At 40.0% G+C, this 17,841-nt stretch overlaps 3 protein-coding genes across 4 annotated transcripts; all 3 read right to left on the minus strand.

The window, feature by feature from the left end:
* Positions 1 to 42: 42 nt before the first annotated feature.
* fance (FA complementation group E) lies at positions 43 to 4,428 on the minus strand. Of its 2 annotated transcripts, XM_044212358.1 has the most exons (10): positions 4,125 to 4,427; positions 2,281 to 2,866; positions 1,994 to 2,038; positions 1,839 to 1,895; positions 1,198 to 1,341; positions 992 to 1,115; positions 702 to 777; positions 521 to 587; positions 284 to 409; positions 43 to 189 (listed from the first exon to the last, which is right to left on the minus strand). In XM_044212358.1, the coding sequence occupies exons 1-10, from the start codon at positions 4,334 to 4,336 to the stop codon at positions 70 to 72; spliced, it is 1,557 nt and encodes a 518-aa protein (XP_044068293.1). In that variant the 5' UTR covers positions 4,337 to 4,427; the 3' UTR covers positions 43 to 69. The 2 variants fall into 2 exon arrangements, with proteins under 2 accessions (XP_044068293.1, XP_044068294.1); XM_044212359.1 differs by lacking the exon at positions 1,198 to 1,341 and having other exon boundaries at positions 4,125 to 4,428.
* A 122-nt stretch (positions 4,429 to 4,550) lies between these two features.
* Positions 4,551 to 9,788, minus strand: mkrn4 (makorin, ring finger protein, 4). Its single transcript, XM_044212361.1, has 8 exons — positions 9,622 to 9,788; positions 8,122 to 8,250; positions 7,778 to 8,025; positions 7,614 to 7,702; positions 7,283 to 7,536; positions 7,082 to 7,189; positions 5,515 to 5,614; positions 4,551 to 5,422 (listed from the first exon to the last, which is right to left on the minus strand). The coding sequence occupies exons 1-8, from the start codon at positions 9,690 to 9,692 to the stop codon at positions 5,288 to 5,290; spliced, it is 1,134 nt and encodes a 377-aa protein (XP_044068296.1). The 5' UTR covers positions 9,693 to 9,788; the 3' UTR covers positions 4,551 to 5,287.
* A 140-nt stretch (positions 9,789 to 9,928) lies between these two features.
* ppardb (peroxisome proliferator-activated receptor delta b) lies at positions 9,929 to 17,472 on the minus strand. Its single transcript, XM_044212360.1, has 8 exons — positions 17,074 to 17,472; positions 14,922 to 15,320; positions 14,673 to 14,824; positions 14,431 to 14,569; positions 13,663 to 13,865; positions 13,050 to 13,256; positions 12,707 to 12,950; positions 9,929 to 12,046 (listed from the first exon to the last, which is right to left on the minus strand). Exons 2-8 carry the CDS (start codon positions 15,259 to 15,261, stop codon positions 11,799 to 11,801), a joined length of 1,533 nt encoding a protein of 510 aa, XP_044068295.1. The 5' UTR covers positions 15,262 to 15,320; positions 17,074 to 17,472; the 3' UTR covers positions 9,929 to 11,798.
* Between the last annotated feature and the right edge of the window lie 369 nt (positions 17,473 to 17,841).

Below are 17,841 nucleotides of genomic sequence, written 5' to 3' on the forward strand. Positions count from 1 at the left end.
TTCATTTTCAAGTCAAAATATTGCCAAGAAGTAGACAAGAACTTATTTAAACAGGTTTATTAACATGCATTAGGTCAGATGAATCTTCGTGTGTGTGATTCTTTTCAAAGCAGCTTGGAGAGGCTTTTTCAGGAAGGTCTCATTTAACATCAGGCAATTGCACAGGGAGTGTTTGTGTGCCGCAGTCACCTGGAAAAACAGATTAATACATATGCAGAAAGATTACAAATACTATTCCATCCACTGTTCAGCCATTATGCATGATATACATTTACAAACTTACATGACTGCTATATTTGGTGAGGACTGTTAGCATCATTTTTGCAAACTTCACAGACTTTGTGAATTGAGGACCCTGGGTGACGAGCTGTTCGGTGAACTGTGTGAACAGTTCTTCACTCAAGTCAGGCTGAAAAAAAAAAAAAAAAAAAAACCCAAAAAAACAGGCAACTCAATAACAATGAATATTATGACTAAGTGGTCTTGCAGCACTTTTCCCATGAATAAAAATTCTGATTACCTTGGAGTCTAACAAGCTGTGGATAATGGAGAGCACTGCCTCACTCCATGTTATTTTGAGTGTCATTCTGGGGGGTTAAAAGACTGCATCAACAAACAACTAATAAACTTATGAGTCTATTATTATTTTTTGCTGTTACAGCAGTTACAAGTAAACACAGAATTGAAATGTTTTATCTTACTGAAGCAGCAGCAGTCTGTAATGAGAATCCAGGCAGCCTTCTATCAGTCTGTTCAGCAGCTCTGCCTGTGGATTCCCTTAAAACAAAACAAGGTTCAAAATAGAGGATCAATTGATGTTGGGGCCAAGAGCTGAGGAACAAGGTCCTGGCTCAGCCCTTCATAACATTAAAGTATCTGTCCTGTTTATGTGTACTTGCACCAGGACAAAATCCATGTAACAAGCTCACTCTGACCCCCCTGTGATAGGCAGTGTTAATAAATGATCGTCGTAGCCCCACCCTTTCCTCACCAATATTCTTTTCCTCTAGAACTGGTCCGATTAGAGCGTGGCACATTGGTCTGGGACAGTGGCTACACAGTGATGTCACTGCAGTGACTAGACATCTGGAAGCCGGCTCTGACAGGGACAGGACCTGCAGGCATTGTAAAATGATATCCTGTCAGAATCAAACACAGCGGCACATGTTTGCCTCCTTTGCATATTCAGTGATGCACCTTCTCTAGCAGGAGGCTCCTGATGAGTGTTGCTGCTGTGCTGTAGCTGAGGTCAAGAGAGGGCGCCAAAATACTGCTGCACAGTTTAGGCAGAGTCTGTTCAGGTAAGTCAGGCAAACTCAGCATGCTACAGAACACCTCCACCTAAACAGGAGAGGTAGAGATGTGGGATTAGTCCTTTCACAGCTCATCAGCAAGCAAATGCATAATATGAGTGGTTAAGTAAAGCTTCCTGATTGGTCAAAAGGGTATTTCTCCTGTGCCGGGTGTAGCTGTAAAGCACAACTAGCTAAACTAACCAGTGCTAAGGATGTTGGTAGTTACTAATCTGTCTGTTTCACTTCACTTTATTTCTTACACTGTAGTTGCTATACATTCAGTGACACCTGTACAACACAATAGATCCGAAATACCTACATTTGTGAAACTTAATTTTTGTTGAGATCTTGACTCAATTCAGTTTCTGAGCCTATATTTGTATTGCCGTTGTGTTGCACCACATTGAAAGATGTATCTAATATTTTGTTTCCCCATCCACAATAATGGTAAACATAGTGCAATTCACAGTAAACACTTACAGAAGTATTAATGCAGGAGTAAAATATTTTTTTAAAAATAGCTATAAAATTTTGAGGACATACTTGGCCGGGGTCACACTCGTTCAGCACTTTGAACACATCCATGGAGCTCTGGTCCCACTGCAAACAGACAGTCATAATAATTATAGTAATACCGAATGTCACTCTCAGTCTGTGCTAACTGTGCTGGCTAAAAGAAAGAAAACATTTCTTCTTACCTCTGTCTGATTTTCCAGTAATTCTTTTATTTGAAGAACACAGACCTAAACAAACACACAAAGTTTTGTTATTTCAACTGTAACCTGTGTGATAAAAATAAATACAATGGTTCCATCAGTTCACATGATTTGATTAAGGTGAAAATTGCTATCCCGAGGGTATCCAATCATCATTTGAAAATTGTCTTTAATGGAAAGAAACCAAATTGGTAAAATTGTGAAAACGGATGATACATTCCAGTGTAGACAGGACAAATAAAGCCTGTCTTGCCTTTGAGTGTCTTTACCTTTATATGTTCAGGCAGGGCATCACACGGACTGTCTGGTACTGGCTGCAGTTGTTCAGCATGGGTTTCTGCTGGAGCATCACTTTCTAATCTTCCTGAAATCTCTTCTTTTGCGCTTTGTTCTTCAGCATCGACAGACTCACTACCACAGGCATCCATCTTTATCCGTTTACTCTGCTGTGCTGTTTCCTCACCATCTGAGTCCAGATTGACAAAACTGCCCTTCCTTTTCCTTTGGGTCCCCAGTTCTGATAAACCAGATGCACTCTGAGATTCAGATTCTACTCTTTGACCGCTGAAGCACTTGGCCCATCCTCCAGTCTCACCAAAACCAGCCAAATGCTGTGACAGCTCCTTGAGTCTCTGGCTGCACAGTGGAGTGTACAGAGGCTCCTCATTGTAGACCCCCAGGTTTCTTTCCAGCTGTCTAACCAGAGCAGTGACCCAGGGGCTTGGATGAGGGTCCTGGCCAAGGCATGTGAGCAGATGGAGGACAGATGTCCGAGGAAGAACAGAGTGTACCAGATAGATGAAGGACAGCAGGTTATGTTTGAATAATGCTGGGAACAGGCACACCAGGGGTTTACTACAATAGGTGAGGAGAAATGGGTGTGAGGCATAGGCACGGGTATGTGACATGATATGGTAGTAGATGTCAACAGTTTGTCTTAGGTTTAGCACTGATGAACTTAATAGCTGAAGATGATCATTTCATGGTATTAAGCCGAAGTCAATGGGGTAATATGTTGAAGTTTAAAGCACAATGGGCAATCCAGATGTAAAGGAAAACCCCAGTATTAAAAATCAAATATGCCAGGTTTAAACCTACTGTCACTCAGTCAATTTTGACTTCTCAAACACAGGTGTAATGAATAACTAAAAATGTACTGAGCATAGTGGCTCACTGGTAGTGGTAGAACAAGTATTTAGATCCTTTACTTGATATACGGTGACTGTATGTTAATTCTGATGCATTAGTGGTTAAGCAGCATTTTACTGATGTCCAGGTGGAGTTAGTTTTAACTACTTCATATACACTAAGGTGGTTTGGCCTAGTGGTCCCTAACCTAGGAGTCAGGCACAAATGATCAAAACATACAGTAAATCTGAGGGGTTGTGAGATAATTAATGGGGTAGTAAAGAAGAAAAAAGTTCTGCTACACAAGTGTGTATTATTTTTGTGGTCTTTTCTCTAATCTTTGCTTTTTGTGAAATGTTGGGTGATTTGACCTCTTTGGGTCTCAAGCAATTATTTAAATGAGACCATCAGAAAAGTTTAGAGGTTTGATTGAACTGCTAACAGGTCACAGCCAAAAATACTGGGAACCGGTGGTTTAATCTTTAACAATGCATTGCATTTGTAAGCATTTCAGCATATGTTTTATGTAAAATCTTATTAAGAGTAATTAGTAACTGTAAAAAGTACAAATATTTTCCTCTTAAAATTTAGTCAAATATAGTGGTAAAAAAATTTTTAATACTGCAGGAGAGTACAAATACCTCCAAACTGTATTTTAGTACAGGAGTAAACTTACTAAATTCCACCACTGCTCACTGACATGCCACAATGTTACAGAGCCAATACTGACATTTGCCTGCTATGACAAGTTACAATGTACACAAAAGAACAAACTAAAATATTTGCAATGAGAAATGTATATGGTTAAAAATCATAGATTACTGAGTGAGCTTGTCATTACAAATAACTGCAATATAACTGTACATTCAAGGTTTCTACACCCATCTTAACAGTTCCCGTTGTCCCCTCTCCGGTGCCTTGTACTACCAAGTTAGCGTTGTATGTATTTTATTATTTAAACCTAATGCGGTGTACGTTTACTTACACAGTTAGTGGCTGGGCTTCAGTATCTGGACAAATTATTTCGTCGTTGCACAATGTTTCCATGAAGTTGGACAGTGACATTTGGGGGTTGGCCCGCTGCTGCCTGTGGAAGACGCCCAGAGCTCTGTGGGCACCGGAGGCTCCAGACAGAAGCGACCGGACCAGCAGCTTCGACTGCCCGTCGAACCGACTCAGAAACACCCCACAGTCCATAGTACCGGGTGAAATTTTGCACCATGCCTGGACTACCAGCCCGCCAGATTTGTTGACATTTCTTCTTCACGGTTGCAATTGGAGTACATTTGTGCTGCACACCTCCACCTAGTGGCAAAAGTCAAAAGCAATAGCTTCCATCCTCTCAAACTAGAGATTCAATATTAACCAATTTTATAACTGCTAAAAGTATCAGAGAAGAGCACGACACACCTTTTCAGTGAGACAATGTGTGAAGCAATGTTTATTTTCTGTGTACAAGTACAACTTGTTTAAAAGAAATAAAATCTTAACATTTAATGTTCTTGCCAAAACTAGGAAAAAGGTTGTCATGACTCACTTGAGACAGGTATCCATCAGTGGTGGACATTAGCAAGAAGGGGTACAGGATACTTTTTATCTATAGACAATTAAAAATTACCATCCACACAACACTTTAAAATATCAAAATGGTGCAAATTGCTAGGACAGAAGTGAGCACTCAAAATTAACAATCTGCAACATGTTTGAAGCACTATGGCCACAGCAGGGTGAAATAAATCCAAACTAGAAGTCCACAGATTAACCACAACGTCATGAGAGATTAAAGCTGTGTCCCATCTGGGGTGCTTACTTCTACAGCAGGGGCAACAAACCATGTGCTGTGGAGAGCCAAATGTACAAGGTCTCATTCCCGAACAGACTGTAGCAGGTGACTTCACAGGTTAGTTCCTCTTTGGCTGGAGTGCTAGTCTGTAAAATTACCTGCTGTAGTCTGACTGTAATTGAAAACTTAACACATTTGGCCCTCCATGGTGCACGGTTGATATCCCTGATCTTGAACATGGCTACTAAAGATGTTTCAATACTGACAGAAGGGTCAAAACACAGCCATGTGTTCTTCTAGGGCCATTTTTATAATTAAAGACCCCATTCAGTGGTTTCAGGCACTGACAAAAAGAATGAAAAAGCTCAGAAACCATACTCCTCAGACAGGTAAAAAGGAAAGTCATTGTCGTCGTCATCATCGTCACCACCGAGAAGGGTCATGGCTATGAAAAGATTAAGCAGATCTACGCCATCGTAGTCCTCTTCATCTTCAGGATACTGTTGAGCAAGAAACAAATGTAAGGGAAAAGTAAACATATCACCTCATGTATACCATAAAACCTTGATATCATAACAGGGATTATATTTACCGGAAATGACCTGCGACGTGCATGTTTGTCATGCCGATAAAGGCACTCCGTTTTGAAGGGGCAGCATCTGTACCGCGTATAGTAACTGCAGCTTTTCTTACTAGAATCACAAGGGATGAGAAAGAACAGGACGAGGGGTTTCAGTTGCATGTGGTCATTTCTCAAACAACTCACAAGAATTCAGCATTGGCTTGAGATTTCAAGCAATTTTGCATTTAACTTTAAATACTAAAAAGGCAAAACTGCAAAAAAAAAAAAAAAAAAAAAAAAAGGCTCCAATTATAGTAAAAACTGCATCCTCATTTCGTACTCAACACTAATGTAGCGCATTCATAATGGACGTCCAGTTCTAGCTTGCCAATAGACTTAAAATCCCAGCCATCAGAGTAAATCTTGCAGGCCCCGTGAAATGAGTCTTCTGCATCGCCTTAATTTGATGCATTTCCTGTTCGAACAGGATGTTGAGACAGATAGTCACATTGCTTTACACCGTAAGAATGATCCACTCCCATTAGATAGTGGCTGTAAGGTGATTTTAGCATGTTGATGCTACATTCAGTTTTGATTTATGGACATGCAGCACAACAGCTTCAGATACATTGTTTAAAATCAATTTTACAAGTGATGATTGTAGGGGTCCTAAACACAAAGCAGCAATACGATTCAGGATGTGTATTAAAAATCTATTTTAATGTTTATTCTTAAGTTTCCATTGCAATAAAGAGCTACTTTGTGGTTTAACTTTGACCTACAGTAGTCCGTAGCAGTTTTATACTGTATTGGTGATCTACAGTTCAAGTACATTAAATTTTGGGGATCCAAATAAGTGGCTTTTAGACAATAGAGTTAACCTGGAGGCTTTTAAAACCTATAGGTATAGGCTTATTAAAATTTGTCTTCAGTGGCCAAATTATCAGTGCAATAAAAGTCTGGACAATCCCATTTGTTTAATACCAGTTTGACATTTTTCCAAAAATTCAAATAGAAGTCAAGTTCTCCATTTGCAAACCTTTGACATGTTCTGTATACAGTACATATTAATTATTACAGACATTTACTGTCACTGACTTCAACTTTTGGACCATCCTTATTTCTGGAACCTGAAGACTGATTTTGGTAACATTTAAAAATAAATGCTTTGGGTTGCTGATTAGTTTCATCACATACTGCCAGATGTGTTGTACAGAAACTCCAGTTATGGCAAATCTTTATGTCTTTCAGGTTTTGAAATAGCAAACAAGTTTCATCAGTTGACTTGAATGTAACCCTACAGCACATCAGGCACAAGAATCACTTCCAAACACTTTGAGTTCAGAAGAAAAAGTTAAAAAAAAAAAAAAAAATTAGTGAACATGCAGGAGTTAGATGAGCAAGGGCTGAGAAGTCAATCTGGAGTGGCATGTTCAGTATGAAGAAAAGTATGGCTGACTAAAACCTATGTACAGTACTACATATCCACTGTGTACAAAATGCGTAGACTTAAATTCCAAGCCATTTTTTTGTCATGTTACACCTTAAGCACTGCTGTAGTCATTAGAGCATCTATTGAATGAATCTCACACCATACCTGAATTTCTCTTTGAAGGCAGCAATTACTCTTTCCTTTGCTTGTCCTTCAACCCAGTATTTGTTAGGCACATAGAAGGCAGACCTCGCTCTGCACTGCGGGCAGCTCCTGAGGAATAACCATTAAACAGTGATGTCAAGTGAAATCCTTTATGGGGCGTCGTCAGATGCCGTTAACTATTCAAATACTACTCAAACCTACTTTACCACGTCCGGCCCAAGGTCTTTTGTTTTCCTCCAGGTCATGATGCATTGTAAACAGAAGGAGTGACAGCAGTTGGGCAAAATTCCAAAGACATGGTTTCTTGGATCTGTCTTTTCATACACCTTGTCCATGCAGATGCCACAGGTCACATTTTTACTCTGGAGGAAGGCCTCCATTTCCTGTACTTCGCCCTGGGTACTCGAGGCCGCAGCAGCACCACCATCCTCTGTCATCTCATTGGAAGAAGTCTCCTGGACACAGAAACTTTAAGCCTTCTGGGTTCAATTCGGTTTAATTCACTAATATTCCCTGCAGAAAGAGCGCAAACCTGCTTATTTCTTCCATCACATGCACATGCTTGAGTAACTTCTGAATTCTGGGCCAATTCCCAAGAAGCAGTTAGATGAGAGCCAGTATCTGCGAAGAAAAAGGTAAATGGAGTATGGAGAAATGCTGACTAAAATCAGTTTCACCCGTGAAAACATCAAATACCTTGCGATTGTTCCTCAGCAATATCTGCTGTTAGGCGCCCAATATGGCGTTGAGGATTAGAGACATTAACCATTAACTCTGATCTGCTGCATTCCTGCCTGAACGTCACTTCGGCCTGCAGAAGAGCAGGCTCTGACCCTCTTCTGTCAGGTGGAGCGTAAGCCACACTGGAGGAGGAGACGGTAGGCATTGAACCTCTTCTACCTGCAACAGCGGCATCAACTTCAGGTTGAAGGACATGGAGGTACCTAGTGGTGGAAAATATTGAATGAGCTAAGGAAATTTGTGTGCATGTCATCCTCTTTAATTTAGTTACAAGGGGAAAAAAAAAGATTCATGTTTACCTGCAGCGTTCACCATACCAGCATCCACCTTTCTGAAAGTACCTACATATTTGGGCTGATGGTGTAACTGGCCATTCATGTCGATAATTACACCTCGGACCAAATCTGCAAGAGCCATTTAGGAAACGCCTGTAATGAAGAGAGACGGGAGTAAATTTCTACCATGTAGCGTTAGAGGCAGATCTGTTTTATATCTTTTGTGGCAAGTCTGAGTCAAGTCACAAGTCTTCATAATTCCAAGTCAAAATGCAAGTCTTTCAGGTTTCTGAATGGTATCTGGCCATTTTAAATAAATGGACACAGCATACTAAGATTTCTTTCAAAAGCTTTTTTTTGACACAATTGAGGCCATGTCCATTCAATGCGTTAGTTAGGAGGAGGAATAATATTTTTTTTTTTTTTTTATTATTATTATTATTATTATTATTATTATTATTATTATTACTACTACTACTACTACTAAATAATATGTAATAAGTGTGAGGTAATGCAAGGACTGCCTCCAGTCCCAAGTCAGGCAAGGCTCCAGTCTTAATTTTGATTCAGAGTCTTAAGTCTCTGGTTGGTAGTAATACCAAAATTCTAGAAGCTACACAAGAGTTACCGAAGTGCTAACTAAAAAAAAAAAAAAAGAAAAAGTAACTTAATGTTAGCATGGAGCTTATACGAGTGGAAAATGCCTACAATGTGACCACGGTTTGAGTGAAATTTGGGAAGTTAAGGACAGAACTGGTAAACCGACCGTTTGAAAAAAACAACAACAATGGTAAATTCAACACAGCTAGGTTAACCGTTGTCCTATGAAAAGAGACACTGTTACTTAAAAATGCCATGACACAGCTGGCAACAATATCTAGCAATGCCCATCTTTTTTAAAAAAGGTGTGTAATGTTTAGCTAGCTGGAGAGGGATAACTCTAAAAGCATTTCCCACATAGACGTGGGTCCCTCAACAGCTCAATTAATTGTTTACGTGGTGTCGGAAATCGAGGCTTCCAGCTGCTGTAAAAAGTTACCAACAGGCAGTAACTTAGCTAGTTAGCTATGTCGAGAATTTCACGTTGAATCCGATAAATAGCAGTTACCTGGCTGTAACTCGAGAGCTAACGCTAAATACAGGGCATGCCGTTGGCAACAACTAACGTTAATACTAAACAGTTCCGGCTAATATTTCAGCGCGTAACGTTAATGCCTTCAAGATGCACTTCCATTTATTTATTTATTCGCATGGCTCTCCACGCTACTATTCTTTTCCTTAAGTTAAAAGTATCCACTAAATAGCAACCGCGTCTCATTTTATTTATTGACTTTTTTTTTTTTTAAATCGTCCAAAACACAGTTTTTACACCATGACATCCACATTCGAGTGCAGCACACAATTTCCAAAGTATATCGTTAGTTAGCACAGGCTTTCGTTGGTACTAACGGGCAAGTGAGTAACGTTTCTCAGTATCAGTTACTACTTTCCTATCTGTCCGCTTGAAATACAAACGCCGCTTACCTACAGATATTTCCACTACGAACCGAGTCCATCCTCCGTGTGTTTTGAGCATGCCGCCAAGCAACCTCCATCCCACTATCTAAATAGTTGACAGCCGGTTCCTTTCACCAATCAACTTAGCAACGAACCAATAGAAACGTGACGTTGACGTTTGTACGTCCATCCATTTGTCTGAACTCTCCCAAAGTTTAATTAGTTATGGTAATCATACCAGTGAGTGCTTTAATAAGTGAAACAAGTTGATATATGTATTTATGTACTAGACATATAATTTGCCTCATAACAAAAAAATTGAGAAAAATCAGTGTTAATATTTCTAATAAAGTTTATAAGTGAGATGTAACTAAACTAGATCTGTAGGTTACATCTGACTATAAGGATGAAATTATTTCAAGTTTAACATGTTTTTGTGAACAAATATGTCAATCCATCACTTACACAGGCATAGAGGTAGCTTACATCCACTTTTTGGTGTACTTTCTCATTTTATCCATTCACACCCTTTGCTATCTTGGCAAACTGCACGTCAGCCAATAATATCAAATGTGCGATGTGTACCAATAGTAGGAATTAAGGCAAAAAGTAAAAATAATATATATATATATATATATATATATATATATATATTATTTTATAGATTAGATGAGACAGTGGAATAATGTCACAGATCATACACTAGAGGTAGATAGGAATCAAGACAGAATAAGAGCACAAGAGGAGACTTCTGAAGGTGGACTGTGTGCACCAGTGCTAACATACTGAAGTCCATTCAGAATAAGTACAGTGAAAAAAGAGGTGCTACAGAATATGGGGGGAAAAAAACTGTTGTAAACTTATGAATCCTGGCTACAGTATTGTAAGGCTGTTACACTTTGTGCCTCTCCTAACAAGACAAATCCGACTGCACACAAAAATGGTAGTGATTTAGGACTGTGGTTATATCTTGGGTGAACAGAGAAACGACTTATGATACCAGATGCTAAATGTTGATTTCTAATAATACATTTTCCCAATAATGACATCATGGTACAGTATGCTGGTGTTAGGTAAATCCTGCTAAGGCGTGAAGTCCAAATTCCTCATCAAGGAAAAGTTTGTTGGTTATCTTGATGATATATTTGCTATAACCTAAACTAAATAGGCAGGCATGTAATACGAAAGAACAGATATACTTAATACATAAAACAAAATGATAATTCATGTTTTGCCCTTACAAATATGATCACCAATAACAAATAATTAGTAACATAATTACAAAGAATAAACTAAGAAAAACCTTAAAATGGCAAGTTCATGATAATTTGCATGTCAAAATAAAGAAAAAAACATGCGGTCCCTTGTACTTCAATGGGTCGTGTGTTTATAGTGTCAGCTTCAGAAACAAAATCTGGGCAGCATAGTCCATTAGTTACCACATGGGTAGATGGCTTTAAGACAAAACCTATATAACTTGGATCTCAACAATTATTGACAAATGGAAAAGGTATTGCACAGACAGCTGCTTTGAGAGAGCTCTACACTGCTGGAGCCAGCCCAGATTGTGTTCTATAAACCAAATGGCAAAGTAGCAGTCACTGATGATGATGATAATGATGTAAACAAAAACCAATTTGTGCATCTTCAGCTTTACCAAAAGTCTGAGAATAATCACTCTACCAAAGACATTGGCAAGAAACTCTTGCACAGTACAAACTAACGGCTCTTTTCTATTTCAACTATGCCATTGGTGTTAAGAACATGCTTTCCCTTCACAGCAAAACACAGAGCTGAGGTGAGCGAGGAGAAGCTCTCTCTAGACACTGCTCTGGGGTCAGCTTTGCTATTAGAATGTAATAGGAGCAGCTTCGGTGAGAAAACATATCATTCTCTCGGTTAAGCGACCGTTGTGGGAAACTAGGACTTGCGGCAAATGATTCCAGATGCTCATCTCTCTCTCTCTCACACAAACACACACACGCACGCACGCCCACACACACACGCACACACTACTGTGCTGAGGGTAATGCTGACATTGAGAAGACTTTGCTGATTGTGTTAGCCCTACCACGTGATTTGCCTCATCATGTTAAAATCCATGCCCGTACGTGGAACAGTGCTTGTACTGAATGCAGTGTATTATTATAAATGTAAATTAAGTCTGTAACAGTATTGCTAAAAGCAGTCTGTGCTGGAGAAAACTAATACATGTCTTTGTAGATCTCCTGTAGTAGAGGGTGGAGCGAGGTCTCCGACTCAGTCTTTTTTATCTTTTGGACAAGGTGAACGTTCTCGGTAACCAGCTGACGGAGGTCGGCCATCTTCTGCAGCAGCTTGGGGAAGAGGTAGACTGAGTCAGAGTGGTTTGCTTGAAGGTGGAGGTCCAGGGCCTGGAGGATGCTGTCCTGACTCTGCTCCACCTGCTTCACGTTCATTAGTCCAGGACGATCTGGGAGAACAAAAAGGCACCAAGAGACACAGGATGAGGATGAGTCACAATTTACTATGAGCAAACATACAGGGTTTCTGCACGGTTCACAAAGTTAAATATAAGATCTTTTTAAGACTTTTTAATGCCAAATAGAAGGAAATGTAATACCTGTTTCACAATCATACATACCTAAGTATGAAAGTATGATGGAAAACCAATAGGGACAATATTAATTATTTATTATTATATCACATTTTTTTTAATACTTTGCAGAAGTATATACCATTCATTTTTAATGATATAATTAATTGAACTAATGCGACCTAATGTGAGTTTAGAATTGTCATTTTTCCATTATGTCAATTTGGGTTTCCCTGTAAGAGCTTCCTAGGAGTAGCAGTACCACTAGCAGTGACAGTGGTTGCTATAGGTCTGATGGTGCTGACTGAAACTTTATAAAAAAAGGATTGAACAGCCTCTTGCATGCACAATCCACAGTCGAAACAAACCCACTTTTAGTCTATAAGAGTGTCTCCCAACAGCCTGCAATCAAATACAAAACATTTTTATGACTGACATGACTGCCTATGGCAGGCAAGAGAAAATATTTAAGACCTTTGTAAATAAAATATAAGACCTTCTAAAGCAAATATGACATTCTTCATACTTCAGTCTCACCTCCACAGAGAATAATGGCAGCAACAAACAGAGCCAGGTCACTGTCATCCAGCTCCAGAGCATTAAACTTGACAGCAAACTCAAACTTGGGCTCCATGATCTCACTGAAGGGCTTTCTTAAACTGCGCAGGAACTCCCTAGTCACAAAGCCTTTTCCATTGGCCACCAATAGCCCATCTTTGTTCATGATAGAGGGCAACATGGCAAAAATGGCCTCGTGCACACCGTACTTCAGCAAAGTCACCTGCAGAAAACACACAGACAATTGTACATTAGTGCCTAAACTAAAAAGCCACATACAAATCAAATATCTGTATAGCACTCCAAGTAGACAGGGACTCACCTGATCATTAAGGAAGAGGTCCACAAACCCTGGAATGCACTTGGCAAACTCGGTGAGCTCTCGCACGGTCTCCACTGTAGTGCATTGGCAGCGGTAGAACACATGGACCCCAATCTCCTTGGTCAGGGGTGCACCTGGAACTAGCTGGCTCCATACCAAACCACTCTCTGCCTTCCAGAGTGTGTCCACATCATAGATCACAAATGGCTAAAAGGAGGACAAAAATCAATTCCTCATGAATTGCCTTCTGTAACTTCAAAAGACTTCAAGCTAGAATATACCTGGCATGAAATTTTTGAAGGGTAAAGTATTGAGGATTAGCATAAAACACAAGAATGGATTATATATAAAAACAGGTACCTTGTGGTTCTCTTACATATTTTCAGATTTAAATCAGAATAAGTTCGACTGACTAAAACAATATACTATGCTTCAATTTATAAACAAGATAGCAATTCAAACAACCAGCATTTAAGGGTCAGAGTCACAGATCCCTGACAATAGATATAACAATATATTCCTGGGACCCTATGATGATCATGTATTACCTATACATATATCTGTAAAACTCGGCTGGCCAGCTCACATGAGCTGTTCTAAAACTGGAACGTACTGAGGTGCTGCTAGTTTTGCCCGTCAGGATGCTGCGGGCCCTCTTCTTGGTCATACTGAGATTCTTCAGGTAGGCTGTGTTGACTTGTTTGGCCAAGGTCTTCAGGTCTGAACCACCTGGTTTGCCGTGGTTCAGTTCCTCTGCAAGCAAGCCTGCCACCAGCTTCTTCCTCTCCGCCTCAGGCATACGTCCGTATCGGATCGCTGGACAAACACAAACACGTGCTGGTCTTATTTTGAGTGGATATTTCAGTAATATATCACTTTGTCAGTACCATGGTTGGGTTCTGATACCTGGTTTTGTTTTTTCCAAGTTAGCAAAAATACCCTACTTTTGTAAATAAAAAAATAAAAAAATCAATGAATCCTTATACTGAATCCACCATCCCCTCAATAATACCAGAGAAATTGCATGGTTCAAAATTGCATGAAAAATGAAATGGTTACTGTCTTGACAAGTAACAGGGTGCACAAACGCAATTTACTTTATATGCATTTCAGTCAATTACAAATTAATTGCTGGGCTTGAAAATCACTTCCTACACCCCACTCCAACAGACAAAAAAATGTAAAAAGGTTCCAAAGGAGATTAGAAAGGAATTAAAATAAATTAGATTTGTCACTCACTTCAGATTCAATCAAATTCTTCTAAGCTGAACCCTATTCAGAGAATTACAAGTCTTGGATTTGAAAAATGAATTAGCCTAATTATTTTAAATAACATAGCCTAATTTATAGAGTTCATTTGCTAAATTATTTCCCCTCTCACCATCATGGGACATTCCCAAAGACAGGCACTTCTGAAAGCGACAGTATTGGCACTTGTTACGATTCTTCTTCTGAATCTTGCAGGAACGCTCACAGCGATCATATTCCAGTTTCATCCGCACTGTCCGCCGAAAAAAGCCCTGAGTGAGAAACAACGGAACCGGTTCAGCAACTCATATCGGACAGCACAAAACTAGTGTTATCGAACTTAGCTATTCTGCTGTGATACACACACTGTATTACCTTGCAACCCTCACAGGCATGCACGCCATAGTGGAAGCCAGAAGCCTTGTCCCCGCAGACCTTACACTCCACGCTGATTCCAGACCTTGTGCTGTCTTCTCGGCCAAGACGCAGCTGTTCTGAAAGCGACGGCGATGAGGTATGGGACAGGTCTGCATAAAAAAATTTAAGAATATTAAGGCTCAAGAATTATCTGTCATTTAAATATGTCATGCTTCAAGTCATAGGATTTTGAAATCAAAGTTTAACCTGTATAGCTGGATGCTGCACTGCTGTTTTGCTTGCTGTGATTGTTCTCCTCCTGATCCAGACTCTCTTTCTCTTTTTTCTTCTGGTCCCCTTTCAGGCCTTTAGAGGCAGGAACTACCTTCTTCTCCTCCTTGTCCTCCTCATCGCCACTTTCCCTGGCCTTCAACTCCCGCAGGTCTGTCACCTCCGACACACTTGTCCCCCCACAGCTGTCTGAACCTCCAGACTCTCCCTCCGGTGGCGTCCACCGGACATCAGCCGTGTCCTGTGGGGATTTGGGTTCGGAGTAGCCGTTCACCCTGTCATGCTGCTCTGTAGCAGTTTGCTGAAACCTTTCCATGATTCCTGTTGAAGCTGACTCAGCGGCTTCCCTCCTGTCACGTTGCCATCATAGCTCCACTATTGAAGAATGGAATACTTTGTTTTAAATAAGCAATATTAAATTAGCAATGTGTACTTAACATGTGGATTACATACAGATGAAGAATGACCAACAGATCACTGTTAAATGGCCTAAAAAATCCACATATCATCAACCTTAGTATTAGATCCAGCATGTGAGTGGTTAACAGTCCAACAGTGTTTGTCATAACACATTGCAGAGCCAAAATGCTGCTCAAAAATGTCAGTTTTTCATGGAAGCACGCTGATAAAAATGCATATATGGTGTGGCTATTTAGCTTCAGGTTTTAGTATAGCATTTATAACTGAAATGAAAACATTTACTGGTCTTTCACAGTGCATTTCTTTAGGTTTCTTTTCCCGAGTCCGTCCATTACTATTGGTTGTGTTTGTGCAGCCAGCGAATGTCCTTGATAGTAATAGGCTTATGACATGATATACACACATGGGCATGCCTGGATTACCCACTAGTGAAGTTGAAAAGACAGGCAGAAACCTCGGTTTTGCATGAAGACAAACTTGCAATACCTCACTAATAGGGGTGGGTGATCATGGTATCTATCATGGTATATGTAATTTTATATCCTGATATCAATATATATCATGACATAGTACATATTCTGGATGATTAATTGAGAAACCATTAAAATAACAGTCAGGAATCTAATGCAGCAAATGTAATAATTGATACCTTTAAGGCACTTAATTAAATTTATGCAAAAATCACAGAAAAATCCAATATAGCCACAAAGCAGTCCTGCTCACTGATTAGCAAGATGCCCACAGTGGTCTAATACACCCAGAGATGTTAAAAGGACAGCTACCACGCTATAAACAGTACGGCAAAATCTCTGATCGTAGACATGTTTACACCACCCACCCCTGCTTAAAGATTTCCAATCAGAGTATGTGTATGGCTCAAGATTCCTAAGCCAACCACAGTTTCTGGTCTGACATTAATGTGTCCTAAACATTTCAGTCTGTTTCCACTATCTGAAAAAGTAAACTTTGGGAGACATCTGTATTATTGTTTGCCTCAGTTCCATGGTAGGGTGCACAGTGTACTTGGTGGGTGCTTTAAGGGGACAGGGTACATGCACTATGTACACACTGAGCAGTTTTGATCGCTGGTGGAGTCGGTAGGGGAGAGGGCTTTGGGGGTTGGGGTTACATATTTGCCCCGGGGCCCCCTAGTGGATTAATCCGTCCATGTATGAAGCAGTGCCCTGACAAACATCGACAGCGTCTACTTATTAAAGAGTTATTATGTGTTTTCAGTATAAATACTGTCATTACATGATGGCCCAAAGCGGGACAAAGCCTAAACTTGTTTTCAAAACGTTTCGGAGGGGGGAAAAAAAACACCAGATGAGGACTGTGAAACTTGTCGTCCAGCAGCCAACCTGTCACACTGGTTCTCGGAAATATCTGCTAACATTACTTTGAATTGTATGAGTCACTGACAGGACTGTAACAAGATAAGTTACAAACATAAGAGAAATGAAAGGACGGATAAGTTATGGACATGCCAAACTTTTTTTTTTTTTTACTTAAAGTGAAAACAATATTAGACGTATAAATGAGAAGTTTGAACCTGCCGTCGAAGAGTGTCGGCACGGCTACCTAATTTAGCTAGTTAGCTACTAACCTTGAATGTTGACTGAGTACTACTACTAGCTGTTAGCGTGGCTGACCCACATTACCGTGTGTGCCTTTAAATAACGTTAGCTGGCTTGCCAAGTTAGCTTACCTCTCCCAATAGTGCTGCTGGTTCAGAAGATGTTTACGCTACAAGAAAGTGCCAACAGGCTAAAATAAACTAGTCGTTAGCGAAAGCAGTCCCGAGTCCAGGATCGATCGGCTGTTGACAAGTTGTTTGAAGTCACCACCAGGAGTTAGCTAACGTTAGCATCAGAAGCTAACGTCAGACTGCTAATATAAACTTAGATTGATTCAGGCCTTCATGTAGCAACCGAGTTGACAAACCGCTGAGCTCAAGAGAAAATAAAAACAGTTTGGAGTTGTTCTCTACCATATCACATGCAGATAAGCATAATGAACTGATAATCCCTCCCCGACTCTCTCCTTGTTATTCCTAGCTGTGCTTTGCTTTGCTCCCCCCTCCTCTCCTCCTCCATCGTCACATGCCAGCACACAGCGCCCCCCCCCATCAGGCTGGATCCAGCAAATAGCCTTCTGAGGAGTCAAGGTCTCTGTTAACGATAATATGCACTGTTGTTTCTGTAATCTGCAACATGGACATTTATTCTGGATCTGCACTGATACTAAAAAGCTTTATTTGGTTTCGATCATATCTGCAGAGATGGACAGATAGCCTACATGTAGCATAAAGCAAAACGTTTGTGATTTTTGTCTGAATAAATAAAATGGACTTGACTTCACTAGATATAGCTGGATTACATCAATTTCAAAACATGTAAGAGAAGAACTTTTTATTAATCTAATGATTCTTCTAGCCAAATTTCATATGACAGGACCAGGCAAAGCAAGAAACTGC

This window comes from Siniperca chuatsi, linkage group LG10, assembly GCF_020085105.1.
Source record: "Siniperca chuatsi isolate FFG_IHB_CAS linkage group LG10, ASM2008510v1, whole genome shotgun sequence".
Lineage (NCBI taxonomy): Eukaryota > Metazoa > Chordata > Actinopteri > Centrarchiformes > Sinipercidae > Siniperca > Siniperca chuatsi.

Excerpts from the sequence above, each read along its gene's own strand:
- ppardb (XM_044212360.1), bottom strand. The coding sequence starts at position 15,261 with ATGGAAAGGTTTCAGCAAACTGCTACAGAGCAGCATGACAGGGTGAAC. Across the intron at positions 14,825-14,921 it reads TGCAGCATCCAGCTATACAG|ACCTGTCCCATACCTCATCG; the intron begins GTTAAACTTTGA and ends TTTTTTATGCAG. Across the intron at positions 13,257-13,662 it reads GCAAAACTAGCAGCACCTCA|CCATTTGTGATCTATGATGT; the intron begins GTACGTTCCAGT and ends TCCTCCTTTTAG.
- fance (XM_044212358.1), bottom strand. The coding sequence starts at position 4,336 with ATGGACTGTGGGGTGTTTCTGAGTCGGTTCGACGGGCAGTCGAAGCTG. Across the intron at positions 588-701 it reads TACAGACTGCTGCTGCTTCA|AATGACACTCAAAATAACAT; the intron begins GTAAGATAAAAC and ends TTAACCCCCCAG. Across the intron at positions 410-520 it reads ACAGCTTGTTAGACTCCAAG|CCTGACTTGAGTGAAGAACT; the intron begins GTAATCAGAATT and ends TTTTTTTTTCAG.
- mkrn4 (XM_044212361.1), bottom strand. The coding sequence starts at position 9,692 with ATGGAGGTTGCTTGGCGGCATGCTCAAAACACACGGAGGATGGACTCG. Across the intron at positions 8,026-8,121 it reads TGGTATGGTGAACGCTGCAG|GTACCTCCATGTCCTTCAAC; the intron begins GTAAACATGAAT and ends TTCCACCACTAG. Across the intron at positions 7,537-7,613 it reads GTGATGGAAGAAATAAGCAG|GAGACTTCTTCCAATGAGAT; the intron begins GTTTGCGCTCTT and ends TTCTGTGTCCAG.